General features: G+C 42.3%; 1 protein-coding gene across 1 annotated transcript; it reads right to left on the bottom strand.

The window, feature by feature from the left end:
• Positions 1–11,403: 11,403 nt before the first annotated feature.
• On the bottom strand, positions 11,404–15,203 carry LOC123080284 (E3 ubiquitin-protein ligase complex slx8-rfp subunit slx8). The gene is made up of 5 exons (XM_044503194.1): positions 14,982–15,203; positions 13,923–14,301; positions 13,723–13,813; positions 11,990–12,123; positions 11,404–11,903 (listed from the first exon to the last, which is right to left on the bottom strand). Exons 2-5 carry the CDS (start codon positions 14,253–14,255, stop codon positions 11,667–11,669), a joined length of 795 nt encoding a protein of 264 aa, XP_044359129.1. The 5' UTR covers positions 14,256–14,301; positions 14,982–15,203; the 3' UTR covers positions 11,404–11,666.
• Between the last annotated feature and the right edge of the window lie 9,224 nt (positions 15,204–24,427).

Raw genomic sequence — 24,427 nt, 5'->3', positions numbered from 1 at the left:
CTCACTAAATTTCAAGATAAAAGTGTTCTCCCTGAGTATGCACCGTTGCCAAAGTTCGTCGTGCCGAGACACCACGTGATGATCGGGTGTGATAAGCTCTACGTTCATCTACAACGGGTGCAAGCCAGTTTTGCACACGCAGAATACTCGGGTTAAACTTGACGAGCCTAGCATATGCAGATATGGCCTCGGAACACTGAGACCGAAAGGTCGAGCGTGAATCATATAGTAGATATGATCAACATAGTGATGTTCACCATTGAAAACTACTCCATCTCACGTGATGATCGGACATGGTTTAGTTGATTTGGATCACGTGATCACTTAGATGATTAGAGGGATGTCTATCTAAGTGGGAGTTCTTAAGTAATATGATTAATTGAACTTAAATTTATCATGAACTTAGTACCTGATAGTATTTTGCTTGTCTATGTTGATTGTAGATAGATGGCCCGTGCTGTTGTTCCGTTGAATTTTAATGCGTTCCTTGAGAAAGCAAAGTTGAAAGATGATGGTAGCAATTACACGGACTGGGTCCGTAACTTGAGGATTATCCTCATTGCTGCACAGAAGAATTACGTCCTGGAAGCACCGCTGGGTGCCAGGCCTGCTGCAGATGCAACTGACGACGTTAAGAACGTCTGGCAGAGCAAAGCTGATGACTACTCAATAGTTCAGTGTGCCATGCTTTACGGCTTAGAACCGGGACTTCAACGACGTTTTGAACGTCATGGAGCATATGAGATGTTCCAGGAGTTGAAGTTAATATTTCAAGCAAATGCCCGGATTGAGAGATATGAAGTCTCCAATAAGTTCTACAGCTGCAAGATGGAGGAGAATAGTTCTGTCAGTGAACATATACTCAAAATGTCTGGGTATAACAATCACTTGATTCAACTGGGAGTTAATCTTCCGGATGATAGTGTCATTGACAGAATTCTTCAATCACTGCCACCAAGCTACAAGAGCTTCGTGATGAACTATAATATGCAAGGGATGGATAAGACAATTCCCGAGCTCTTCGCAATGCTAAAGGCTGCGGAGGTAGAAATCAAAAAGGAGCATCAAGTGTTGATGGTCAACAAGACCACCAGTTTCAAGAAAAAGGGCAAAGGGAAGAAGAAGGGGAACTTCAAGAAGAACAGCAAACAAGTTGCTGCTCAAGAGAAGAAACCCAAGTCTGGACCTAAGCCTGAGACTGAGTGCTTCTACTGCAAGCAGACTGGACACTGGAAGCGGAACTGCCCCAAGTATTTGGCGGATAAGAAGGATGGCAAGGTGAACAAAGGTATATGTGATATACATGTTATTGATGTGTACCTTACTAGAGCTCGCAGTAGCACCTGGGTATTTGATACTGGTTCTGTTGCTAATATTTGCAACTCGAAACAGGGACTACGGATTAAGCGAAGACTGGCTAAGGACGAGGTGACGATGCGCGTGGGAAATGGTTCCAAAGTCGATGTGATCGCCGTCGGCACGCTACCTCTACATCTACCTTCGGGATTAGTTTTAGACCTGAATAATTGTTATTTGGTGCCAGCGTTGAGCATGAACATTATATCTGGATCTTGTTTGATGCGAGACGGTTATTCATTTAAATCTGAGAATAATGGTTGTTCTATTTATATGAGTAATATCTTTTATGGTCATGCACCCTTGAAGAGTGGTCTATTTTTGTTGAATCTCGATAGTAGTGATACACATATTCATAATGTTGAAGCCAAAAGATGCAGAGTTGATAATGATAGTGCAACTTATTTGTGGCACTGCCGTTTGGGTCATATTGGTGTAAAGCGCATGAAGAAACTCCATACTGATGGACTTTTGGAATCACTTGATTATGAATCACTTGGTACTTGCGAACCATGCCTCATGGGCAAGATGACTAAAACGCCGTTCTCCGGAACTATGGAGCGAGCAACTGATTTGTTGGAGATCATACATACTGATGTATGTGGTCCAATGAATGTTGAGGCTCGCGGCGGGTATCGTTATTTTCTCACCTTCACAGATGATTTGAGCAGATATGGGTATATCTACTTAATGAAACATAAGTCTGAAACATTTGAAAAGTTCAAAGAATTTCAGAGTGAAGTGGAAAATCATCGTAACAAGAAAATAAAGTTTCTACGATCTGATCGTGGAGGAGAATATTTGAGTTACGAGTTTGGTCTACATTTGAAACAATGCGGAATAGTTTCGCAACTCACGCCACCCGGAACACCACAGCGTAATGGTGTGTCCGAACGTCGTAATCGTACTTTACTAGATATGGTGCGATCTATGATGTCTCTTACTGATTTACCGCTATCGTTTTGGGGTTATGCTTTAGAGACGGCTGCATTCACGTTAAATAGGGCACCATCGAAATCCGTTGAGACGACGCCTTATGAACTGTGGTTTGGCAAGAAACCAAAGTTGTCGTTTCTTAAAGTTTGGGGCTGCGATGCTTATGTGAAAAACTTCAACCTGATAAGCTCAAACCCAAATCGGAGAAATGTGTCTTCATAGGATACCCAAAGGAAACTGTTGGGTACACCTTCTATCACAGATCCGAAGGCAAGACATTTGTTGCCAAGAATGGATCCTTTCTAGAGAAGGAGTTTCTCACGAAGAAGTGAGTGGGAGGAAAGTAGAACTTAATGAGGTAACTGTACCTGCTCCCTTATTGGCAAGTAGTTCATCACAGAAACCGGTTCATGTGACACCTACACCAATTAGTGAGGAAGCTAATGATATCGATCATGAAACTTCAGATCAAGTTACTACTGAACCTCGTAGGTCAACCAGAGTAAGATCCGCACCAGAGTGGTACGGTAATCCTATTCTGGAGGTCATGTTACTTGACCAAGGTGAACCTACAAACTATGAAGAAGCGATGGTGAGCCCAGATTCCGCAAAATGGATCCATGTATGAGAACAAAGTGTGGACTTTGGTTGACTTGCCCGATGATCGGCAAGCCATTGAGAATAAATGGATCTTCAAGAAGAAGACTGACGTTGACAGTAATGTTACTGTGTATAAAGCTCGACTTGTTGCAAAAGGTTTTCGACAAGTTCAAGGGATTGACTACGATGAGACTTTCTCACCCATAGCGATGCTTAAGTCTGTCTGAATCATGTTAGCAATTGCTGCATTTTATGATTACGAAATTTGGCAAATGGATGTCAAAACTGCATTCCTGAATGGATTTCTGGAAGAAGAGTTGTATATGATGCAACCAGAAGGTTTTGTCGATCCAAAGGGAGCTAACAAAGTGTGCAAGCTCCAGCGATCCATTTATGGACTGGTGCAAGCCTCTCGGAGTTGGAACAAGCGTTTTGATAGTGTGATCAAAGCATATGGTTTTATACAGACTTTTGGAGAAGCCTGTATTTACAAGAAAGTGACTGGGAGCTCTGTAGCATTTCTGATATTATATGTGGATGACATATTACTGATTGGAAATGATATAGAATTTCTGGATAGCATAAAAGGATACTTGAATAAAAGTTTTTCAATGAAAGACCTCGGTGAAGCTGCTTACATATTAGGCATCAAGATCTGTAGAGATAGATCAAGACGCTTGATAGGACTTTCACAAAGCACATACCTTGACAAAGTTTTGAAGAAGTTCAAAATGGATCAAGCAAAGAAAGGGTTCTTGCCTGTGTTACAAGGTGTGAAGTTGAGTCAGACTCAATGCCCGACCACTGCAGAAGATAGAGAAAAAATGAAAGATGTTCCCTATGCTTCAGCCATAGGCTCTATCATGTATGCAATGCTGTGTACCAGACCTGATGTGTATCTTTCTATTAGCCTAGCAGGGAGGTACCAAAGTAATCCAGGAGTGGATCACTGGACAGCGGTCAAGAACATCCTGAAATACCTGAAAAGGACTAAGGATATGTTTCTCGTTTATGGAGGTGACAAAGAGCTAGTCGTAAATGGTTACGTCGATGCAAGCTTTGACACTGATCCGGACGATTCTAAATCGCAAACCGGATACGTGTTTACATTGAACGGTGGAGCTGTCAGTTGGTGCAGTTCTAAACAAAGCGTCGTGGCGGGATCTACGTGTGAAGCGGAGTACATAGCTGCTTCAGAAGCAGCAAATGAAGGAGTCTGGATGAAGGAGTTCATATCCGATCTAGGTGTCATACCTAGTGCATCGGGTCCAATGAAAATCTTTTGTGACAATACTGGTGCAATTGCCTTGGCAAAGGAATCCAGATTTCACAAGAGGACCAAGCACATCAAGAGACGCTTCAATTCCATCCGGGACCAAGTCCAGGTGGGAGACATAGAGATTTGCAAGATACATACGGATCTGAATGTTGCAGACCCGTTGACTAAGCCTCTTCCACGAGCAAAACATGATCAGCACCAAAACTCCATGGGTGTTAGAATCATTACTGTGTAATCTAGATTATTGACTCTAGTGCAAGTGGGAGACTGAAGGAAATATGCCCTAGAGGCAATAATAAAGTTATTATTTATTTCCTCATATCATGATAAATGTTTATTATTCATGCTAGAATTGTATTAACCGGAAACATAATACATGTGTGAATACATAGACAAACATAGTGTCACTAGTATGCCTCTACTTGACTAGCTTGTTAATCGAAGATGGTTAAGTTTCCTAGCCATGGACATGAGTTGTCATTTGATTAACGGAATCACATTATTAGGAGAATAATGTGATTGACTTGACCCATTCCGTTAGCTTAGCACTTGATCGTTTAGTATGTTGCTATTGCTTTCTTCATGACTTATACATGTTCCTATGACTATGAGATTATGCAACTCCCGTTTACCGGAGGAACACTTTGTGTGCTACCAAACGTCACAACGTAACTGGGTGATTATAAAGGTGCTCTACAGGTGTCTCCGAAGGTACTTTTTGGGTTGGCGTATTTCGAGATTAGGATTTGTCACTCCGATTGTCCGAGAGGTATCTCTGGGCCCTCTCGATAATGCACATCACTATAAGCCTTGCAAGCATTGTGACTAATGAGTTAGTTGCGAGATGATGTATTACGGAACGAGTAAAGAGACTTGCCGGTAACGAGATTGAACTAGGTAATACCGACGATCGAATCTCGGGCAAGTAACATACCGATGACAAAGGGAACAACGTATGTTGTTATGCGGTTTGACCGATAAAGATCTTCATAGAATATGTAGGAGCCAATATGAGCATCCAGGTTCCGCTATTGGTTATTGACCGGAGACGTGTCTCGGTCATGTCTACATAGTTCTCGAACCCGTAGGGTCCGCACGCTTAAAGTTAGATGACGATCGGTATTATGAGTTTTGTGTTTTGATGTACCGAAGGTAGTTCGGAGTCCCGGATATGATCACGGACATGACGAGGAGTCTCGAAATGGTCGAGACATAAAGATCGATATATTGGAGGACTATGTTCGGACACCGGAATGGTTTCGGGGAGTTTCGGACACATACCGGAGTACCGGGGGGTTACCGGAACCCCCCGGGGAGACTAATGGGCCTATTGGGCCCTAGTGGAGAAGAGGAGGGGCGGCCAAGGGCAGCCGCGCGCCCCCTTCCCCCCAGTCCAAATTGGACAAGGAGGGGGCGGCGCCCCCTTTCCTTTCCCCTCTCTCTCTCCTTCCCTCTCCTCTCCTACTCCCACTTGGAAGGGGGGAGTCCTACTCCCGGTGGGAGTAGGACTCCTCATGGGGCGCACCTAGGGTGGCCGGCCCCCTCCCCCTCCTCCACTCCTTTATATATGGGGAGGGGGCACCCCTTGGAGACACAACAATTGATCTCTTAGCCGTGTGCGGTGCCCCCCTCCACCATATTCCACCTCGATCATATCGTAGCGGTGCTTAGGCGAATCCCTGCGTCGGTAGCATCATCATCACCGTCACCATGCTGTTGTGCTGACGGAACTCTCCCTCAAAGCTCGGCTGGATCGGAGTTCGAGGGACATCATCGAGCTGAACGTGTGCTGAACTCGGAGGTGCCGTACGTTCGGTACTCGGATCGGTCGGATCGTGAAGACGTACGACTACATCAACCGCGTTGTGCTAACGCTTCCGCTTTCGGTCTACGAGGGTACGTGGACACACTCTCCCCTCTCATTGCTATGCATCACCATGATCCTGTGTGTGCGTAGGAAATTTGTTGAAATTACTACGTTCCCCAACAATTCGGACACCGGAAGTGCTCAGGAGGGTACCGGGTACAAATCGGGTCACCGGAAAGGAGTTTCGGGCACCCCCGGCAAAGATTGGGCCTTATGGGCCAAGTGAGGGAACACACCAGCCCTGGTGCGCCCCTATAGAGACGAGCCCTATGAGGAGGAGAAGGAAAGAGGGGAGGGCAAGGAAAGTGTGGATTAGGATTCCTACTTCCTTCCCTCTCCCCTCCTCTTTGCTTCCCCCTCAGTTATATATGGCGGGGGGCGCGGCATGGGAGGGACTCCAAGTAGGATTCCTCCTACTTGGGCGCCTCCTATGGCTGCTCCTCCCTCCCTCCCACCTATATATATGAGGAGGGGGTGCCTAGCACACAACAGACAATTGCCTAGCCGTGTGCGGCGCCCCCCTCCACTGTTTACACCCTCGGTCATATCTTCGTGGTTCCTAGGCGAAGCCCTGCGAGGATCACTTCACCATCACCGTCACCACGCTGTCGTGCTAATGGAACTCATCTACTACCTCGACGTCTTGCTGGATCAAGAAGGCAAGGGACGTCATCGAGCTGAACATGTGCAGAACTCGGAGGTGTCGTGCGTTCGGTACTTGATCGGACGGAGCTAGAAGAAGTTCGAATACATCAACCGCGTTGTCCAACGCTTCTGCTTACGGTCTACAAGGGTACGTAGACACACTCTCCCCCTCGTTGCTATGCATCTCCATTGATAGATCATGTGTGTGCGTAGAAAATTTTTGTTTTCCATGCAACGTTTCCCAACAGGTTCTCACTGAGGGAAATACTTATCTCTACTATGTTGCATCTCCTCTCTTCTTCAAGGAAAATCCCAACGCAACTCACAGTAGCAGGAAGAATTTCTAACACCGTTGCCGGGGAGACATCATCAAAACCTATCGAGTACCTTTCGCACAAACTATCATCTACTTGCTCTACTTTTTTTCCTTTGCCTCTCGTTTTCATCTCCCCTACTTCTATTTTTTTACAAAAATATTTTTGTTTGCTCGTTTGCTTGCTTCGTCACTATATCTCAAGCAAACACTAAGTTGCGTGATTTTCAAATACTAATAATAATGATTTTATTAGTACTCCAATTACTCTTCCCGCCACTAGTGCGGAGTCATGTGATATTAATGTTGTTTTGCTAAATCTTGTTATGAAATTTTCTAGAAGTCCTAATGAAGATGTCGCATCCCATCTTAATACTTTCATTAAATTATGTGATATGTAGAAGAAAAAAGATGTGGATAATGATATTGTTAAATTGAAATTATTTTCGTTCACACTATGAGATTGTGCTAAAACTTGGTTTTCATCCTTGCCCGAAATAGTATTGATTCTTGGGATAAGTGTAAGGATGCTTTTATTGCCAAGTATTTTCCTCCCGCTAAAATTATTTCTCTTAGAAATCTAATTATGAATTTTAAGCAACTTGAGCATGAACAAATTGCACAATCTTGGGACAGGATGAAATTAATGATAAGGAATTGTCTTACTCATGGTTTAAGCTTATGCATGATTATACAAAATTTCTATGTGGGGCTAAACTTTGTTTCTAGAAATCTTCTAGACTCTGCTGCAGTTGGTACCTTTATGGAAATCACATTGGGAGAAGCTACAAACTCCTTTATAATATAATGGCAAATTACACTCAATGGCACACCGAATGAGCTCCAACTGGTAAGAAGGTAAATTTTGTCAAAGAAATTACTACTTTCAGTGATAAAATGGATGCTCTTATCAAAATGGTTGCTACTAAAAATGCTCATGTTGATCCTAATGATGTCAGAGGTTTTGAATCGAATTCAAATTGTCATTTGAAATGATTATGCATGCCTTCTGATTCAGGATTCCAAATTGAAACTTTACTTGCCTTGTGAATTAAACAAAACTTTGAGATCGGTTTGGCCCCAGATTGACTTGAATTGAAATAGCATGAGAGATTTCTGCCAGGGCAATTATTTTTTGCTGCCATGGCAGAGGTCTTCGAAATGCTGCCATGGCAGCCATTTTACATTGCCATAGCATAGGTTTTGGAATGCAGTTCAAATTGTCATTTGAATTGATATGCCTTCTGATACAGGAGCCCATATTGAAATTTTACTTTTGCTTTGGCTCCCAAAAAAACCAAAGCATTGTTATCAGTTTGACATAAGGTTGACTTTTTCCCATCCAAATTAATTTAAACTTAAACTCAAAATCTAATTGAACGTATAGTTCATACCACAAGTCGATAAATATTGAATTCTTTTCTGAATTGATTTAAATGTTGTTCATAAAGTTTGAACCATGTTTGATGGCCACCACGATGTGGGATGGTTAAATTAGTCTTCCCACTTGCATTTCGGTTTGGTGCATTGGTCTTTCCACTCGCATGTCGGCTTTGGGTGGGTGCATTGGTCATTCCACTCGTATAACGGTTTTGTTTTTTCCTTTATGTCTCCATTCCTTCTGTCCTCTATAAATAGAGGGGAGTGGGCAGCCCCAAAGACACCCCTATTCTTCGATGTGAGCTATTTTCGGTCCTTTTCATGTGCCTGATTCTCTTCGTGTTGGTTCATCTGATTTTTTGGGCAAGCGAACGAAGAGTGTGGGCAATAAAGAGGAGAAAGCCTGTAATGCTTACCACGATACCCATGCAGCATGGATCGGAGCATACTCAGAGAACGGGCAGGCTATGTACCGATGCATGCTAAGACCATCTTCAATGGCTCACATTTCCTCAACAAATTTCTTGTATTGGATGAGTTGGACCGAAAACACCCTCTAGTAGCTTCCCTTTCCTCAATATTTCTTTGTGATCACCAAAAGAACCTCCCAAATCCTCCCATCTAGAGGGGGAGTTGCATCTTCCCCAATATCCACCCCAATCGGTGGTGAGAAGGAACAGTCACTTTCCCGCCCACGCCAACATCATCTCCTTCATCGTGTCTCCGTCCTCAATGGTTGTGCCGCCCCAAGGCAATCCTCCGCTACTACCTCTCATCGTCGCCGCGATCCCCCCGGCCTACCCCCGACCGCCTCCACCCCGACGTCCAATCTCAGTCGGTGGCAGCACACATGCCTCAAATTTGGAAAATAGGAAATGTGGGTTTGAATTGATGTCGAGTTGTTGAGAGTAGTAAAATAATATTTTGAATTTTAGTGATGTGAAAATAAAGTATTCATATTGTTTGCATAAGTATACAGAGAAATAGAGGAAAATAGATTATTGGGGATGGTTTTACTGAAAACTGCAAAAGCAACCCACTCAGTGTTCCAAAAAACCTATTGGGACAACCTCAATGACTACTCTGGAAGATTTATATGGGAAGCTGTTGGTGATGCTCTATGCCACATAAAAAGTGTTTGCATATTACACATTGTTAGTGATATATTTGGTCGATCGTTCATTTCTACGGGGCAAAAACTCGTATCATGCCAATGTCTCACAGCAAGACGATGATCCTTTCACACCTAAAGGACGACAATTTTCGCTATCATACCAGAGGACATGGCAGAGATGCTTGTGGGGAGATGGCAAAGAGATAAACTCAATGGTAGTCAGTAGCGGAGCCAGAACTTTTGTGTAGCCTGTGCAAAGTTGAGCCTATGTGTCTAATTTAAAAATCAAAATTGAGTGTTTGGATACACAATATACTATAAAATAGCACCAAACTATGGAACCAAAAATCCATAATAATAATGAAGTGAAAAATAAAACTTAGTAGTAACTCAAATGTAAGTTTAAAGCAAACTAGTATATGATATATCAATGTTTAGTTTTATACGCTACTAGAAAATCTAGTTCTTTCCCGAGTACCAAGAGTACTCGATGAAGACTGATATCTGCTCAGCAACTAGTTTACCAAGTGTGGCACTCGGTAAATCCTATTCGACATACCCCCTTTAGTCAAAGAGAGTTTCAGCAAATTCCTTCCCTCGCTTACTCGGCAAAGACTTTACCGAGTGTCAAAATGAGCTACATGGCAAAATTATGTAGTCTGACGGCCAGCTGACGGAAACGGTGCCTGCCACATGGCATGTTGTGTTTGTCAAGTATCTTTCGGGCCATACTCGATAAAGATGGGTGCACTAAAGGGCGGTGCATGTCCTCGGTGTTTACCAAGTGATGTCTTCGCAAAGCACTCGCAGGTTTGCCGAGTACCTACTGCATGATACTCGGTGAAGATGGGTCATTGGAGGGTGCCATGTCTTTTTTGCGGGTCATTGGAGGGTGCCATGTCTTTTTTTGCGGGTATTTGGAGGGTGCCATGTTACCATTAGAAGTGTAGCTATCTAAATTAGCATCCAAATATCCTAGAAGACACTACAAGATAAAAAAAATGAATTTCTAATTCACTTAAATTAGGTGTTGTGATTTGAACATATTCAAAATAGAGAGGTTGTAAGAAAAGAGAAACATATAGAATATACCACTGGTGTGCTAAATAATGAGGCAAATGCCCGATCGTCTAGCCTATAAATTTAAGCCCTAAATCTATTTAACCACGCCGTCCTAGAGAAACATATACTCCCTCTATCCCATAATGTAAAATGTTTTTTTTACTCTAGTATAGTGCCAAAAAGCGTTTTACATTATGGAATGGAAGGAGTAGAATGTATTTTTAACTCTAGTATAGTGTTAAAAAATATCTTACATTATCACGTATGTACGCTGTCCCATGACTAACGAGCCCGGGCAAGTGCCGGGGTGGCCGGGCGCTGGTTCCGCCACTATTATAGTTTGGATCAAATTTAATGCATGTTTTTATTTCCTGGCAAAAGCTTAATTTGTCCGTAATCTAACCACCTACTAAGATTCATGTGGTTTCTAAATTCCTGCATTCCAAACAGTACATATTTGAAAGTTCTTCTATGTTTTCCACTCCTATATTGATTACCTTACAATTTCCTTTTTTTAGATAAATTTATCTTATAACTATTCTTATTCCCAGTGTTTCTTCCCATTCTTATTTTTCCGAACATTCATGCGTTACTAATAGGGCCTAAACTGGTATGATACTGGTCAGGCATCCTCTAATGACGACAAAACTTTGAGTTTCGAGCCCAGCAACAACTTTTTTTTTTGAGGGATGAGGCCAGCAACAACTATGTGTTGGTGTGACAGGATACAGGCCCAATGGGTCTGAATTTAGGTGACAACGAGCCCAAACATTTTCTAGAGTTGCGCAGAAAAAATGATAAACCTAAACAAGCAGGAAAAAGCTAAAAAAAAACTAAACACGCAGGAAACGTATCAAATATTTTCAAGCATTAATCTCACAGTACCAAGCACAGGTTTCCACTTTCCCACAAGGAAAGACTACTAACAGTGTCCACTACCACCAGGTATGCAGATTGGTAATCACGTCTCGAGCACTTGTTAAATTGTTGGGGAAAAAACTGAATGTTCATGATGACCCTGTGAAGAATAGCTCAGATACAATCACCACAATGCCGGTGCCAAAAAAGGGTCACAGCTGCCACGGCTCTAATGCTCCAAGAATGGCGGATAGGATTAATTATCTGCCGTCGGGAGGTAGACCCGGTGGAAGTTGCTCATGGTCAGCTTTCTCCGGCAGGTAGGGCACTTCTTCTGAGCCTGGATGGAGGCCTTGATGCACTTCTGGCAGAAGATGTGGCCGCAGATGGTCGATGATGCATTGACCAGCTCATTCATGCAGACTGGGCAGCTGAACTTTGTTTCCTTTGGGATCTCCTTCACAGGTTCAGGGACAGGCTGCACCACCTTGGGCTGCGGTGTTTAAGCAAGCTTTAAAAAACTGATGTATGGTGCTAATCTGTCACGGTGTTGATGAAGTACGGTGTACAAGTTCTTACCGGTATGTTGTTGGTCTCAGGTGTGTCTACTATGTTTATTACAAGGTCGGTGTTGGGTTGTGCTCTCGAGGGATTGTGCCTCGGGTTCATTCCCAGAGACAGCAGAGTGTTCACATGCTCATCAAGAGCTTCCCCTGGAACAAAAGCAGCAGACACTGTTAATAGATGGGAAGACGGTCAAGAAGGCAAACTAGGAAAAAACTAAAGAAAATATACGTCTGCCTACAACATAAAGTTCTGAGACAGGATATTTCTATATCTGAATATGGGAAACTTCATACAAGAATATTGGCTCATACTATGAGACTGACCACCATCAATATCCATTTCTAGTTGACAATCCATACCACACAAAAAAAGCAAACTGAGTAAATCCAAAGGAAGAGACTTGACGCTAACAGAACTTTCATGCAGCACACAATTTTTTTGATGGTACAGAAAATAGAGATGGTCGAAACATATGCAAATATTAAATCATAAGAAATAGGATTAAGTTTTTTTAGAAAGGCTGTTACAGACTGTTCTTAAGAAACAGAACAAACCACCAGCCCAACAAACAAAATGGAACGAACAGTTGGTTCGGTCAATTCAGGAAGTGAACAAAGGCAGGGATACAAGCCAAAAAGATGTTTCCGTCCCTAATAAGGATCCATGGTTTAGTCGAACCCCCGACCTTCCCTCCTCTATGTAGAGCAGAGCTCATACTAGCCATCTGCGCTATAGTCTGCTTTAATGTAAATGGCAACCATAAAACACTTAATCTTACTGATAAGGCGTGTAAGGCAATGAAAATACATGAAAAGCAAATGGTTAAGTAATTTCACCAAGCATCATGGAAAACTTCATATTATTTTTTCTCATCCCAAGTTCAGAGCTATATTATAAGCAGTTTCGATGCTCAACACACAACAGGCAAATCTTGCGATAGCAAGGGCAAGAACTCAGAATGTGCAAGCCTAGATTTCAATCATCTCTGGAAATGAGGACTCCTGGTAATCTCGGTGGGGTCTGATTTTTTTCCGAAAACAAGATAGTTTTTACTAAACTATTATTTTCCCTGTATACCACTGTGCTCTAATGGTAATATTAACTGCATTGCTTTTTTGTTTGTTTTGTAGTGTGATGTCCATATTAACCTGTCCATGATCAGAGGTGATCGTTCACCTCTAGGAGGCCAAAGTAATATTAACCATCAGATCATGACAACAACATCAAAGTGGGAGACCCATATTCTCCTTTCAACGGGCATGGCGGAATGGCCACCAAGTATATATACAGCTGTCTAGTGACAGCTGCAATTATAAGGTACATGAACCCACTGAAGCAACAAAAAAAGGGGTGTGAAACCTGGCCCTTAAAACAAAAATATTGTATATGTTGAACCTTGGACTCAGAAAGAGCACATAGGAAAACATGGCACATTGCAAGTCCCAATACCTCCATTTTATTTGATATTATAAATAGCCTCCCCAGGTCCACAGATGAGATGATACATCGTAGCAAGCACAAGACTTCATTTATTCCTACTATAGATAGCGGACACTATTTTGCACGCTAGACAGTCAATGTCTGATGACTTGCAATGTTATCATGCAAATCCTACAGGCCATAAACAAAAGCTTCATGACAGTATTGTAGAGAATAGAACAAAAGTATGAAACGGATTCATATAAAAACACATGTATGTTTACATCCAACTACAAACAGTATGGTTCAGATGATTTGTGGGATACCTGCTGGTCCAGCAGTAGTTTCAGAATCATCATCTATTATCACAGTGATAGGTCCTGTCCTGGACGACTGTTGCCTTGCCTGAGACAGAGACTGAAAAACAATATCATCAGGTACTTGGTGCTCCTTCTCAAACAATCATAATGCAACTGAAACTGGCAACAATGCAAACATAGATCAGAACCAAACATAAGGAGCATACTTGAGGGGGCGGCCCTGAGGTATAAATCGCAACATCATCATCAATCACTTCCACATTGATGGGGAAACTATTCATGCCAATGTTTGACTCTGCAGCAGCAGATGACACCACGACCTGTGTGGTCTCGTAAAGCAGGGCAGCCACCGTAGGAGGGGGCTGCCTGTGTGAGACAGGCTCATTGATGGAGAGTGAACCCCCAGTTCTGGCTACTTCAACAGCTGGAAATAAGTTCAGGTCCAGAAACTGTCGCTCCCGAAGTTGCCGGTCTGCAGCCTCCGACGTCTTGGTAGTCCGTCTCCTCTTTGGAACCCTTGCAGAACCAGCAGAGCTCATGCTGCCGCGATGAAGCTACAGGCTTGAGGAAAGCCAACAGAACACCCTGTATGTAAGTTAACAAAACTTTGGAATCAGATACAGTCACAATTCAGCTGTTTATCAATGGACAAATAAAGAAATGCAACACTATTCCTGAAAAGGCATGTCTGGCCAAATCTACGCAATTCAAAGCAGGAAAGAGGTTAGATTGTGGACAAAAGGGGCAAAATTGGCCGCCTCATCCCCACCACCCAACACCCTTTTCCTAGGAAATCGGCGCACATGTCCACAATTGGACGAAAATACAGTATATAGAGATGTAGAAAATACAAACATCTAATCTTCTCATGCCCTCCCCTCCATCGAATCGACTCCAACCAACAAGCAAACCCTAAAAACCCAATCAAACCTCGCCAAAAGGCGCCTTTGAGCCCGGACCCCTAAAGCCCCGGGCACCGCATCCAACAAAAGGCGGCCAAAAAAATCCTTTCCTCCCTTTCGCCAACCAACCCCCCTAATCGCCATGACCATGGAAAGAAAAATCCCCAAAATTCTATCCCAAAACCCCGTATCTCCCTCGAAAATCCATCTAAATCCCATGAATCCGAGCACGGTTTCAACATTCCGCCCGGCCCCCGCCTCGATCCGAGACCGGGCTCGGACGATTACCCCAAAATTCAGAAAAATACCACGACGCGGCGCGCAGGAGGGGACGGGAACCGCTGGCTGGGGCACGGAAATTACCAGGAGAATTCCGGCGGCTGGCTGGGGTCGGTAGGAGCGGCTAGGGTTTGGGGTCGGCGGCAGGGGGGGAAACTCCGTTGGGTTTGTCTCTGGCGTCTCGCCCGCCGACCGCGTCTCCCTCGCCCCGCCGGTGACGGAGGATGATTTATGCGGAAAAAAATTGTGGACTGGACCCGCGAGTGGCGTCCCGGCCAGCTCCTCCCCATCACTGCACTGCGCTCGGTGGGCGGTGGACCGGAAGCTGTAGGCCCATCGAAGGCTCGGTCCACGCGGCGCTATGGGCCGGTCCACTCAACAACCACCGCGTGAGATGCGTTTCTTCCCCGTTCTTATCGTGTTGCCATTCTCGGCCTTGTGCGGCCGCACATGGGGATTCTCCGGCTTTTCTTACCAAACCTGACGCCTGTTTCTCAAAAAAAAAATTACTAACGCCTAAAATTTAGAAGAACGAAAAATGGGAGATATTAGATCAGAACCCACACTTTACTTTTCACTTTGATCATCCCCCCCTCCCGGGTTGAGATTGACGGGTGGGGCCGGGGCCACTTGCCATTGAGACAAGTCTGGGGCTAATCATCTAATCCCCCGGAAAAATGGATGGATGAAAATCATTTTAGAGCACAACTGTCTTACTTTTCCTTGGAATCCATGCGAATTTTGCAGCCGCCCAGTTTGTGTCGACATACTTGTGCGGCGACGCTCAAGCTAGGTGTGGCTTAGGGGCGTGATACAAACGTGTTGTCTATGTAGGAGCGGCGATGGCGGTAGAGCCGTGGGAGAAGGGATCGCCTGGGTGGTTAGCATTTATGGGGGTGGGTTGAGGGTATTTATCGAGATCTAAAGGAAAAGGAGGAGAGAGAAGTTAGATTGAAGACTGGTAGTCGAGTCGGAGGAGGCAGCAATGATGCGGATACGCCATTAGGTTGCGGATGAAGGGTATGAGATATGTCACCAAGGGCGGCGGCAACCTAGTCGGAAGGGGGGAAGATGGTGGCAGGGGCCAAGGTAGGTGGCGACCTAGCCAAAAGCATGGAAGGTGGTGGCAGGGGCGGCATGAGTTTGTGAGATCTATATATAGAAGGTGGATGCGGCGACTTAGCCAGATGTAGGGGACATTGTGGTAGGAGGCGCCATGAGTGTGTGAAATCTATATACATGAGGTGGGTGGCGGCGCCCTTGCCAGAGGTGGGAGAGAGATGGTGCTAGGTGCGGCATGAGTGTGCGAGATCTATTGCAGGAGGTGGGTGGCGGCGGACTAGCCAAAGTGTGGGGAAGATGGTGGTAGGGGTGTATGTCAGATCTATATATAGGAGGTGGTGGAGGTGACCTAGCCAAAGGCAAGGAAGATGGTGATAGGTGTGTGGTGTGAATGTTGTGAGATCTATATGTATGAGGTGGGTGGCGACGACCGAGTTACTGGTGGTACGAGTGACGTGAGTGTGAGATTTATATATAAAAGGAATGGTGGCTTTGAGAAGGGGGGAGGGGGAATCTAAATTTGAGCAGGCGGGTAAAGTCTTCCATGGAATCATATGAAAGTTCGAGGGACGCGTTCGATAGGCTGCATACACCCCCCAATTAGGGCCGTGTGGGAAGAATTTGGCCCATTTTGTTGTCTGCATTCACTGTTTGCCCTGCATAGCATGAATCTTAAAGCACCTATGGGCCTGCATTGCTGGGAACGCTTGATTTGTTTGTTTTCAGCGAGTCGGGCTCGAGGGATGCCAAAATGCACACGTGAGTCACTCTCATGGTGTAGCTACGTGTGAGTTCCTGTAGGCCGGGTCGGTGCTCTAATTTGAGATAAGGTCTACACAAAAAAGATGCACATCGATGTTATGGTTCCATTCAGACGATTTGTTCGTAGTTTCGTCGACTGTAAATGCTCAATTGTGTGTTCATATTTAAAGCTATTTTGCATGAAAATTTTCAAATCAATCGCGCATGGTCGGTCGTTTGAAATTTTCTTTGACCAGTAGTTTCATCTCGACATTCCACACGACTTTCGTGTTGTACTTTTTCTGTTTTGATGGTTATAGATGAGTAGATCCACATATTTCTAGTATAAGGAATGCATATGTGTGGTCTTTTTTAAGGAGACTTCTTAAACTCCTTCACTCCCTTCTAATCTACACAACCGTGCTTCAATTTGAGATAAGGTCTACATGAAAAAGATGCACATCGATGTCGTGGTTCCATTTAGATGATTGGTCCGTAGTTTTGTTGACCCTAAATGCTTGATTTTGTGTTCATATTTGAGATATTTTGGCCAAATTTCATCAAATTCATCGCGCATGGTTGCTTGTTTGAAATTCCCTTTTACCAATAGCATCATCTCAATGTTTCACATGACTTTCATGTTGTACGTTTATTATTTCAGTGGTAGTAGACGATTATATGTGTATTTTTCTAGTATATTGTACTAAGGTGGTCATGTGATGGTTTATGGTTTAGACGAAATTTGAAATGGCTTCTTTTTGTTCTCATTGATCATCATCAGGCTTGCCGGATGGATGCCATGCCGTGCCCGGCGTCGCCGCTGGCGTCGTTCCTCTCGGCCTCCTGGCCCGCGGCCTACTACACTAACGCCTCCATCGCCAGCACACCGCCAAGATACTCCATTGTACATTGTGTGTCATGTGTAGATGATAACTCTTGATCATGTTGCATGTATGCAACCAAACACCGGGCACTTGCATCAGCCCAGCCAATACATGCAATCAAACGATAGGCAAAAATTGCTCCCCTAATGCAGCCAGCCTACATGTAGGCAAACAAACATTATGCAGATGGTGGTCTTTACCTTGCATTTGCTCAACCAGACATAACTAAGACAAGTATGCAATGCAGACAACATAAGCGCGGGCAAGCACCCACGTCTTAGGTGAACACACATTTATTATGAGATTGAGAGTGCATGCATGTGTATGTCTAGTATGTCAAATGGCGGACCTAGAGGGTGTGCAGGGCCTTGGCCCACTTTTTGAGAAGCATATGACAATTATCCTATTATTAAGCCCAACAACCCACCTCATATTCCACCCATCCTGTCATGTGTGTGTGAGAGAGAGGGAGAGAGAGTGGCCTAACTATTCATACCTTCCTCCAACTACTCCCAAGACGTCGGCGCTTCCCTCCCCACGTTGTCGCCCCTCCATCCCCATCCCTCACCATTTGGTAGTATTCGTCTGTTTCCGCACTGCACCTCATGTCTATTCTCCTCCTAGGACGTGCCATCGCTTGCCCGCTCCCCTTGACTATGTGACACATTACCCGCTTGAGCCTCGGCTAGTTAAAGCCTCTGCCCACCTCGTTGTCATGGGCGAGCTCCTGTCTTGAGGCTCTACTAGTACTTTACTACTTTCTATACAATTGAAGCATTCAATAACTGGTTCACCACTGACATCAAGTCAACATCTGGTTCACATCATTAGGGGATAGCTGAAGTCATTGATGCTCCTTGTCTCTATTCAAGTGATGGCATTGGTGATTCATGCTTATATTGCAAATCCTCAACCATTGATGTTTTTTTGTTGTATTTCATGATTGGATTATTTATTTATTTTTGTCAAATATTGTATGACACTTGAATTATGTTGAATTTCTTTTGGGGTGTGTGCATGCCCTCCATTTTATTTACGGGTCTCTCATTGTTTATGTCTATTGCACGCACGATGGCAAGGTGTGTGCCCTTCTCATGGTTGTTTCGAAGGTAGAGTATGAGGATGGCAAGGTGTGTGCCCTTCTCATAGTTGTGTCGACAGTAGACTATGAGGAGAGACATAGGCGAATTTACCGTACTTGCACTATTGGCATGTGACCGGGCTCGGTGCCACCACGTATACCAACACTATGTGAGCTCATAGGGCAGTGGTAATCGTGAAACGGGCAAAAACGACAACCTAAGTGGACAAAGACGATCCATTGCGTATTTGAGCCATCCAAGCCGTTCCTTTGGTGCTTGGGCCTTATTCATTAGCCGCAGGCATCACGCAAGCTCACAGCGCAGCTCTACACCTTCGCCAACCCTCTCTGTCTTTTTATCTTTTCTGTGTTTCTTTCTAAACATTTTTTACTGGTTTCTTCTGGCTTTCCCCCTTTTCTTATTCTTTTCCTCATTCCTTTTAACTTTCTTACTTAAAATGCATCCCATATTTTTAAATTCACAAAAAAATTGCCATTTTTAAAAATTTGCAAATATTTTTAGAATCAGTGAAATTATTTTTAAAATTCATGAATATTTTTGGAACTCATAAATTTTTTCAAATTCATGAATGCTTTTTGAATTCTTGAACATTTTTTGTTCATGGATATTTTGAAATCATGAATTTTTTGAATTCACACGCAATTTTTTAAACCACAAACATTCATTGATATTCTGAATTTTTTTTCAAATTCGTGATCATTTTTTAATTTGTGAAAACTTTTGAAATCACGACCATTTTTTAATTCTTAAACAATTTTGGTATTCATGATTTTTTTAAATCATGAGGATCTTTACATTTGCCAACCAACATTTTTTAAATGACAAAAAAAGTCAAAATCACGAATATTTTTCAAATTCACAAAAAACTTAAATTTGTGAATTTTTTGAAATCATGAACATTTTTCAAATTTGTGTTTTTCCATTAACTTTTTTTAAAAACCGTGAACTGTTTTTGAATTCATGATTTTTTTTTAATCCACAATCTCTTTTTAAGTTCACAAAACATTTTTCAAATCTATAACATATATACCTCAACTTCTTATTTTTGTGCACTAAAGGCGTCTCCAATGCTAGCCACTAAACGGACACCGGGAATGTCCTTTTTCTTGTCTGGACGTAGTCTGTGAACACGACGCGGAAGGCAGCCATCCGACGCTTATTCATAAATTAATCCTCATTTGTCTGGTTGGGAGGAGAGAGAGGAGAGAGCGGCCATGGATGTCGTTGCTTTTGGTTAGGTATTGTGTGTAGTGTCCAGTTGGAAGGAGAGAGAGGAGAGGGGGACCATGCAAATGAAGAGGGATAAAAGAGGGGGTTGCTTTATTTTTGGTCAAGTGGATGTTTGGACTCCGACATAGCTCCCCAAGTAACTTTCAGTTTGCAAGGAAACGGACGCCCGGACCGCTACGCGTATCGATAGGAGTCTCCATTGGATAACAAAAATTGATAAAAGTGGCCTGAACACCATAATCCGAACAAATACGGAAGCTTTGTGGGTCTTTTTTGAAGATGTCCTAGTTGATATGAACAGTATTAGTTCTATTTTAGTTTAATACGTACTTGTATACTAACGAAGGATTTTCCTTTTTCTTTGAAGAACCATCGGGCTTTATTAATCAATAAAAACTATAAGAATACAAATAATGTCAAGTGAAGCCGCTGACCAAACATGGCGCCAGATAGGTAAGAAGATTTTGCGAGAGCATGAACCTCTCCATTGTTATCTCGTCTTTAAAGGCCAAAAGACACCTCCTAGAAAGAGCGATGACGGTGATCGATCTCGCAAAGGATAGTGGCGTAATGACTTGAGGCAGGTCTGTTAATGTTGGTGATGATTTATAGACAGTATGAGGCCATGAATTGATGCTTGATGAAGATCCAAGGTGAGAGATAAAGCTTCATTGCCCTCCGAGGGATGACCAAGCATTTTTCCCAGGGAAGCACCCGCTTCGGGCCAACTAGATAATGAAGGAGCTGCTAACAGGCCCGCCCAGGCGCATTTGCCCTACACATTTCCTCACTTTCCACCACATAGGTCGTGGGTATAGGAGGTCTCGGAGGGGAGGTCGTATATCTCGCTCGCTGCGGCAGCTAGCTCTGCTTCCCAAAGGGTGTCCCCTCGACTAGGCCGGTCCATTTGCAGTTTGCACAGCGAAAACTCCCAAAAAATAAGAGTGCGCACAAGGGATCAAACACGGGACCTCCTGCTAGCGAGCGCACGTGACTACCAACTTGAGTTGATGAGGTTTGGTAATTAATAAGCAGCGCAAAATGTTTAAGGAGTATCATTAGTGACAAATTTGAGACATTTTTTGAAAGTTCAAAATGCAAACATTTTTCAAAATTGTCAATAATTCTTTTAAAACCTCGAACATTTTTTTTAGAAAATGGGAACATTTTGTTTTTGCAACTTTGCATTTTTAAAGAACATTTTTTCGAACAGGATCATTTCTGAATCTTTGTTTTTTTTTCAAAAAGGGGAGGTTTTTTTGAAATTCTAAACAAAACATGAAAACACGAACATTGTTTTTTTAGAAAAATAGGAATATATTTTGAAACTCAGAAAAAAATTCAAAAGCATGGACATTTTTTGGATATATGAAAAATATTGGAAATGGGAAAACATTTCTGAAATTCCGAACTTCATTTGAAAACACAATATTAAAAAAAACAAATATTTTTTAAAAATGTGAACAATTTTTTTATTTGAGGTGGTACTAAATTCTTATGCGTTCGTCTGCTAGAAAAAGAATTTTCGTACATGGGTCGCACGCTGTGACCCAGCTGGGAAAATTCTATTTTCGGCACAAGGCGACAAATAGACAGAGTTTCGCACAGGACAACCAATAATGCGCTGGCCCGTTTTTCTTTTTTTCTGTGTTTTACTTCTATTTTTATTCTCCTTTCCCTATCTCTTTTTTCACTTCCAAGTTTATTTTTCTTTTAGAAATTATTTTGTAAATTAAATATTCTCAAAAAACGTTCAGAATTAGAAAAAATAAATTTTGGAAAATGTTCATAATTCCAAATTTTTGTTGCTCTTTTGAAAAATATTCGGAACTTGTAAAAAGTTTCCCATTTTTTCAAAAAAACTATTGTTTTTCAAAATTGTTTGAGATTTCTAAAAATAAAATGGCATTTCAAAAAGTGCTCCAAATTCTAAAAATATTCTTGTGTTAGTGAAATTTTCAAAATTAAAAATAATGTTCGTATATAAAATACACATTTTCTAAAAACTTATGAGTTTTCAACATATGTTCCCGTTTCAAAAAAAGTTCACAAATTCAAATAATGTTCATGTTTTTATAGAACAGTTGGTGTTTTCAAAAAATGTTTGTGAATTTTAAAAGATGTTTCCTTTCATATTTTGTTTGCATTTTTTTGAAAGTGTACGTAATTTTTTAAAAACTATTCAAGATTTAACAAATTGTTCATGTTTCCTAGAATATTCGGAAACTTCATACCGTAAAATCCCCTCAATTGAAAGGATTGAAAGAAAGAGTAGATCGAATAACTCATGGACCTTCTCTGGATACGATGACGTAACAAAACTCTTAAATGCCCTCAATCACAAGCGGCGAAACCGAGAAGCTAAATGTTTTTTTTCGTGGGCACACAGTGTTTTGCTTACACATATAATTCTGACTGACTTTAAATGCATACTATTTTATCTCCCGGTACAACGCACGGGCATATGTGCTAGTTCTAAACAAAAAATGAAAAACGAACATTTTTTTAAAGAAAAACAGGAATATATTTTGACACTAAAAAAAAATTACAAAAGCACGTACATTTTTTTGGATATATGAAAAAATATTGAAAACGGAAACATTTTCTGAAATTCCAAACTTAATTTGAAAACACAAACATTTTTTTAAAAACAAAAAGTTTTTAAATGTGTGAACAAATTTTGAAGATAGGAACATTTGTTGAAATGTTCAAACACTTTTGAAAATTCTGAATAATTTTTGTAGATTTGGAACACTTTTTGAAAAAAATTAACAATTTATAAATTACGAAAAAATTAAGGGCGTAATTTGTTTTTGAAATTCCAAATTTTCTTTTAGAAGAAAACAATTTTTGAGGACTTGAATTTTTTTTGAAAAGTACGAATTTATGAAAAAGGGGAAGTAAAAGAAGCAGAAAAAGGGGGGCAAAGAAAAAAATATAAATAAAAAATCTGAAAACTAGAAAAGGGAACCTAGAGTAAACCCGGTTCAGGGAACCATCCAGAAGGTTGTGAAAGATCAACCATTTGACATAGAAGGAATTCGGTCTCGGAGGCCATCACGACTGCATGACGATTTTGCATATTTTTTGTAACGGGATATCACATAAATTAGTCATCCAATTCTTCTGAAAGATGGTGTCCAATTGCTTTCGTTAAGTCAACCTAAAAAAGGCGACTACTACGCGTTGGTTGGCTGACGCGCCGGTCAGATCAGGCGCCTCCAGAGTCTTTAGATCCATCGTGACACACCGTCCTGGTCACGTCGTCCAACTGATGGGGGTTCGCAACATGAGCCATGTTGCGCTCAGAGGTTTGCAACCAAAACCTTTGCAAACACGAGTCATGTTGCTACCACAACATACCCTTTGTCAACCAATTTGCCTCCGCAACACCATTTCATAGAATGATGGTGCCCTCCACAACATGGGCTCGCGACATATGGGATGTTACGGCGGTTCACAACATAGGCGATGTCGCGGTGGGCTCTTGCAGCAGGTCACCGGTGGTTGATGTTGCATAGCTTGTTATCAGTCGGACACTTGCTTCGTGGCGCGTGATCGAGCTTGCAACGGCTCTTGGCACCCGACGCGGAAGAGACCAAAGTGCTGGACGACGGTGGATTGCAACAAAGGTGGTTGGAGATCTAGGTTATGACGATGGAAAAAGTGGGAATAATACCTCGCACCGTTCAGGATGAAGGAAATAAGGAAGAAAGGGGAAGGTTGTGTTGGGGCCCACAAGGACACGCGCGTGCGTGGGAGGCGGTCGAGAACCCCGAAAGGTCACTCCGGCAAGGGAGAGTGTTTCTCACAAAAGAAGAGATGCGTTTAACGAGACTGCATAAATGGTGAAGATCATCTAAATCAGGCAACGATCCTATAAAAGTAGTGTAAATTAGGCAGATGAAAATGCAGGGTTCAGTACTTTGATGTTTTGGTACATCAAACGGGAGTTTAAAAGATTTTTAATGATGATATTGTCAATCAGTTTCATGTCATGAAGTTTCAGGAAGGACTTTATGTAGGTCTTGTTTGTATTTGGAATGGATTACTTCATTGTCACCGGCGAGTTTATATTTCAGTCCAAAAATATATAATTTACCAATCTATTTTTTGTAACTTGTACATTCTCTAAAAAAAAAACTTGTACATTTTCTATGGGGGATGCAATGGGGGTGTGGTTGAACATTGGTGATTGAACTTCCGTCCGAGTCGTCCAAATTTTGCTTGTCCGGCTAGTTTTTTTGCGAGTTATTTTGTTACTGTATCTCGGGTTTGTTTACATGTACTTTTCCTTTGGCTACATGGCTAGTTTCTTGCAAGTTTTTTAAAAATTATTCTTGCAAGTTATTTTGTTACTGTATCTCAAGTTTGTTTACATGTACTTTTCCTTTGACAACATGGCTATTTTTTTGCGAGTTATTTTGTTATCGTATCTAGAATTTATTTACATGTACTTTTCTTTGGTCATCTGGCTAGTTTTTTGCGAGTTACTTACTTTGTTGGCGTT

This window comes from Triticum aestivum, chromosome 3D (assembly GCF_018294505.1).
Source record: "Triticum aestivum cultivar Chinese Spring chromosome 3D, IWGSC CS RefSeq v2.1, whole genome shotgun sequence".
Classification (NCBI taxonomy): domain Eukaryota; kingdom Viridiplantae; phylum Streptophyta; class Magnoliopsida; order Poales; family Poaceae; genus Triticum; species Triticum aestivum.
The sequence above is the reverse complement of the archived record's forward strand: the minus strand, read 5'-3'. Positions and strand labels throughout refer to the sequence as shown.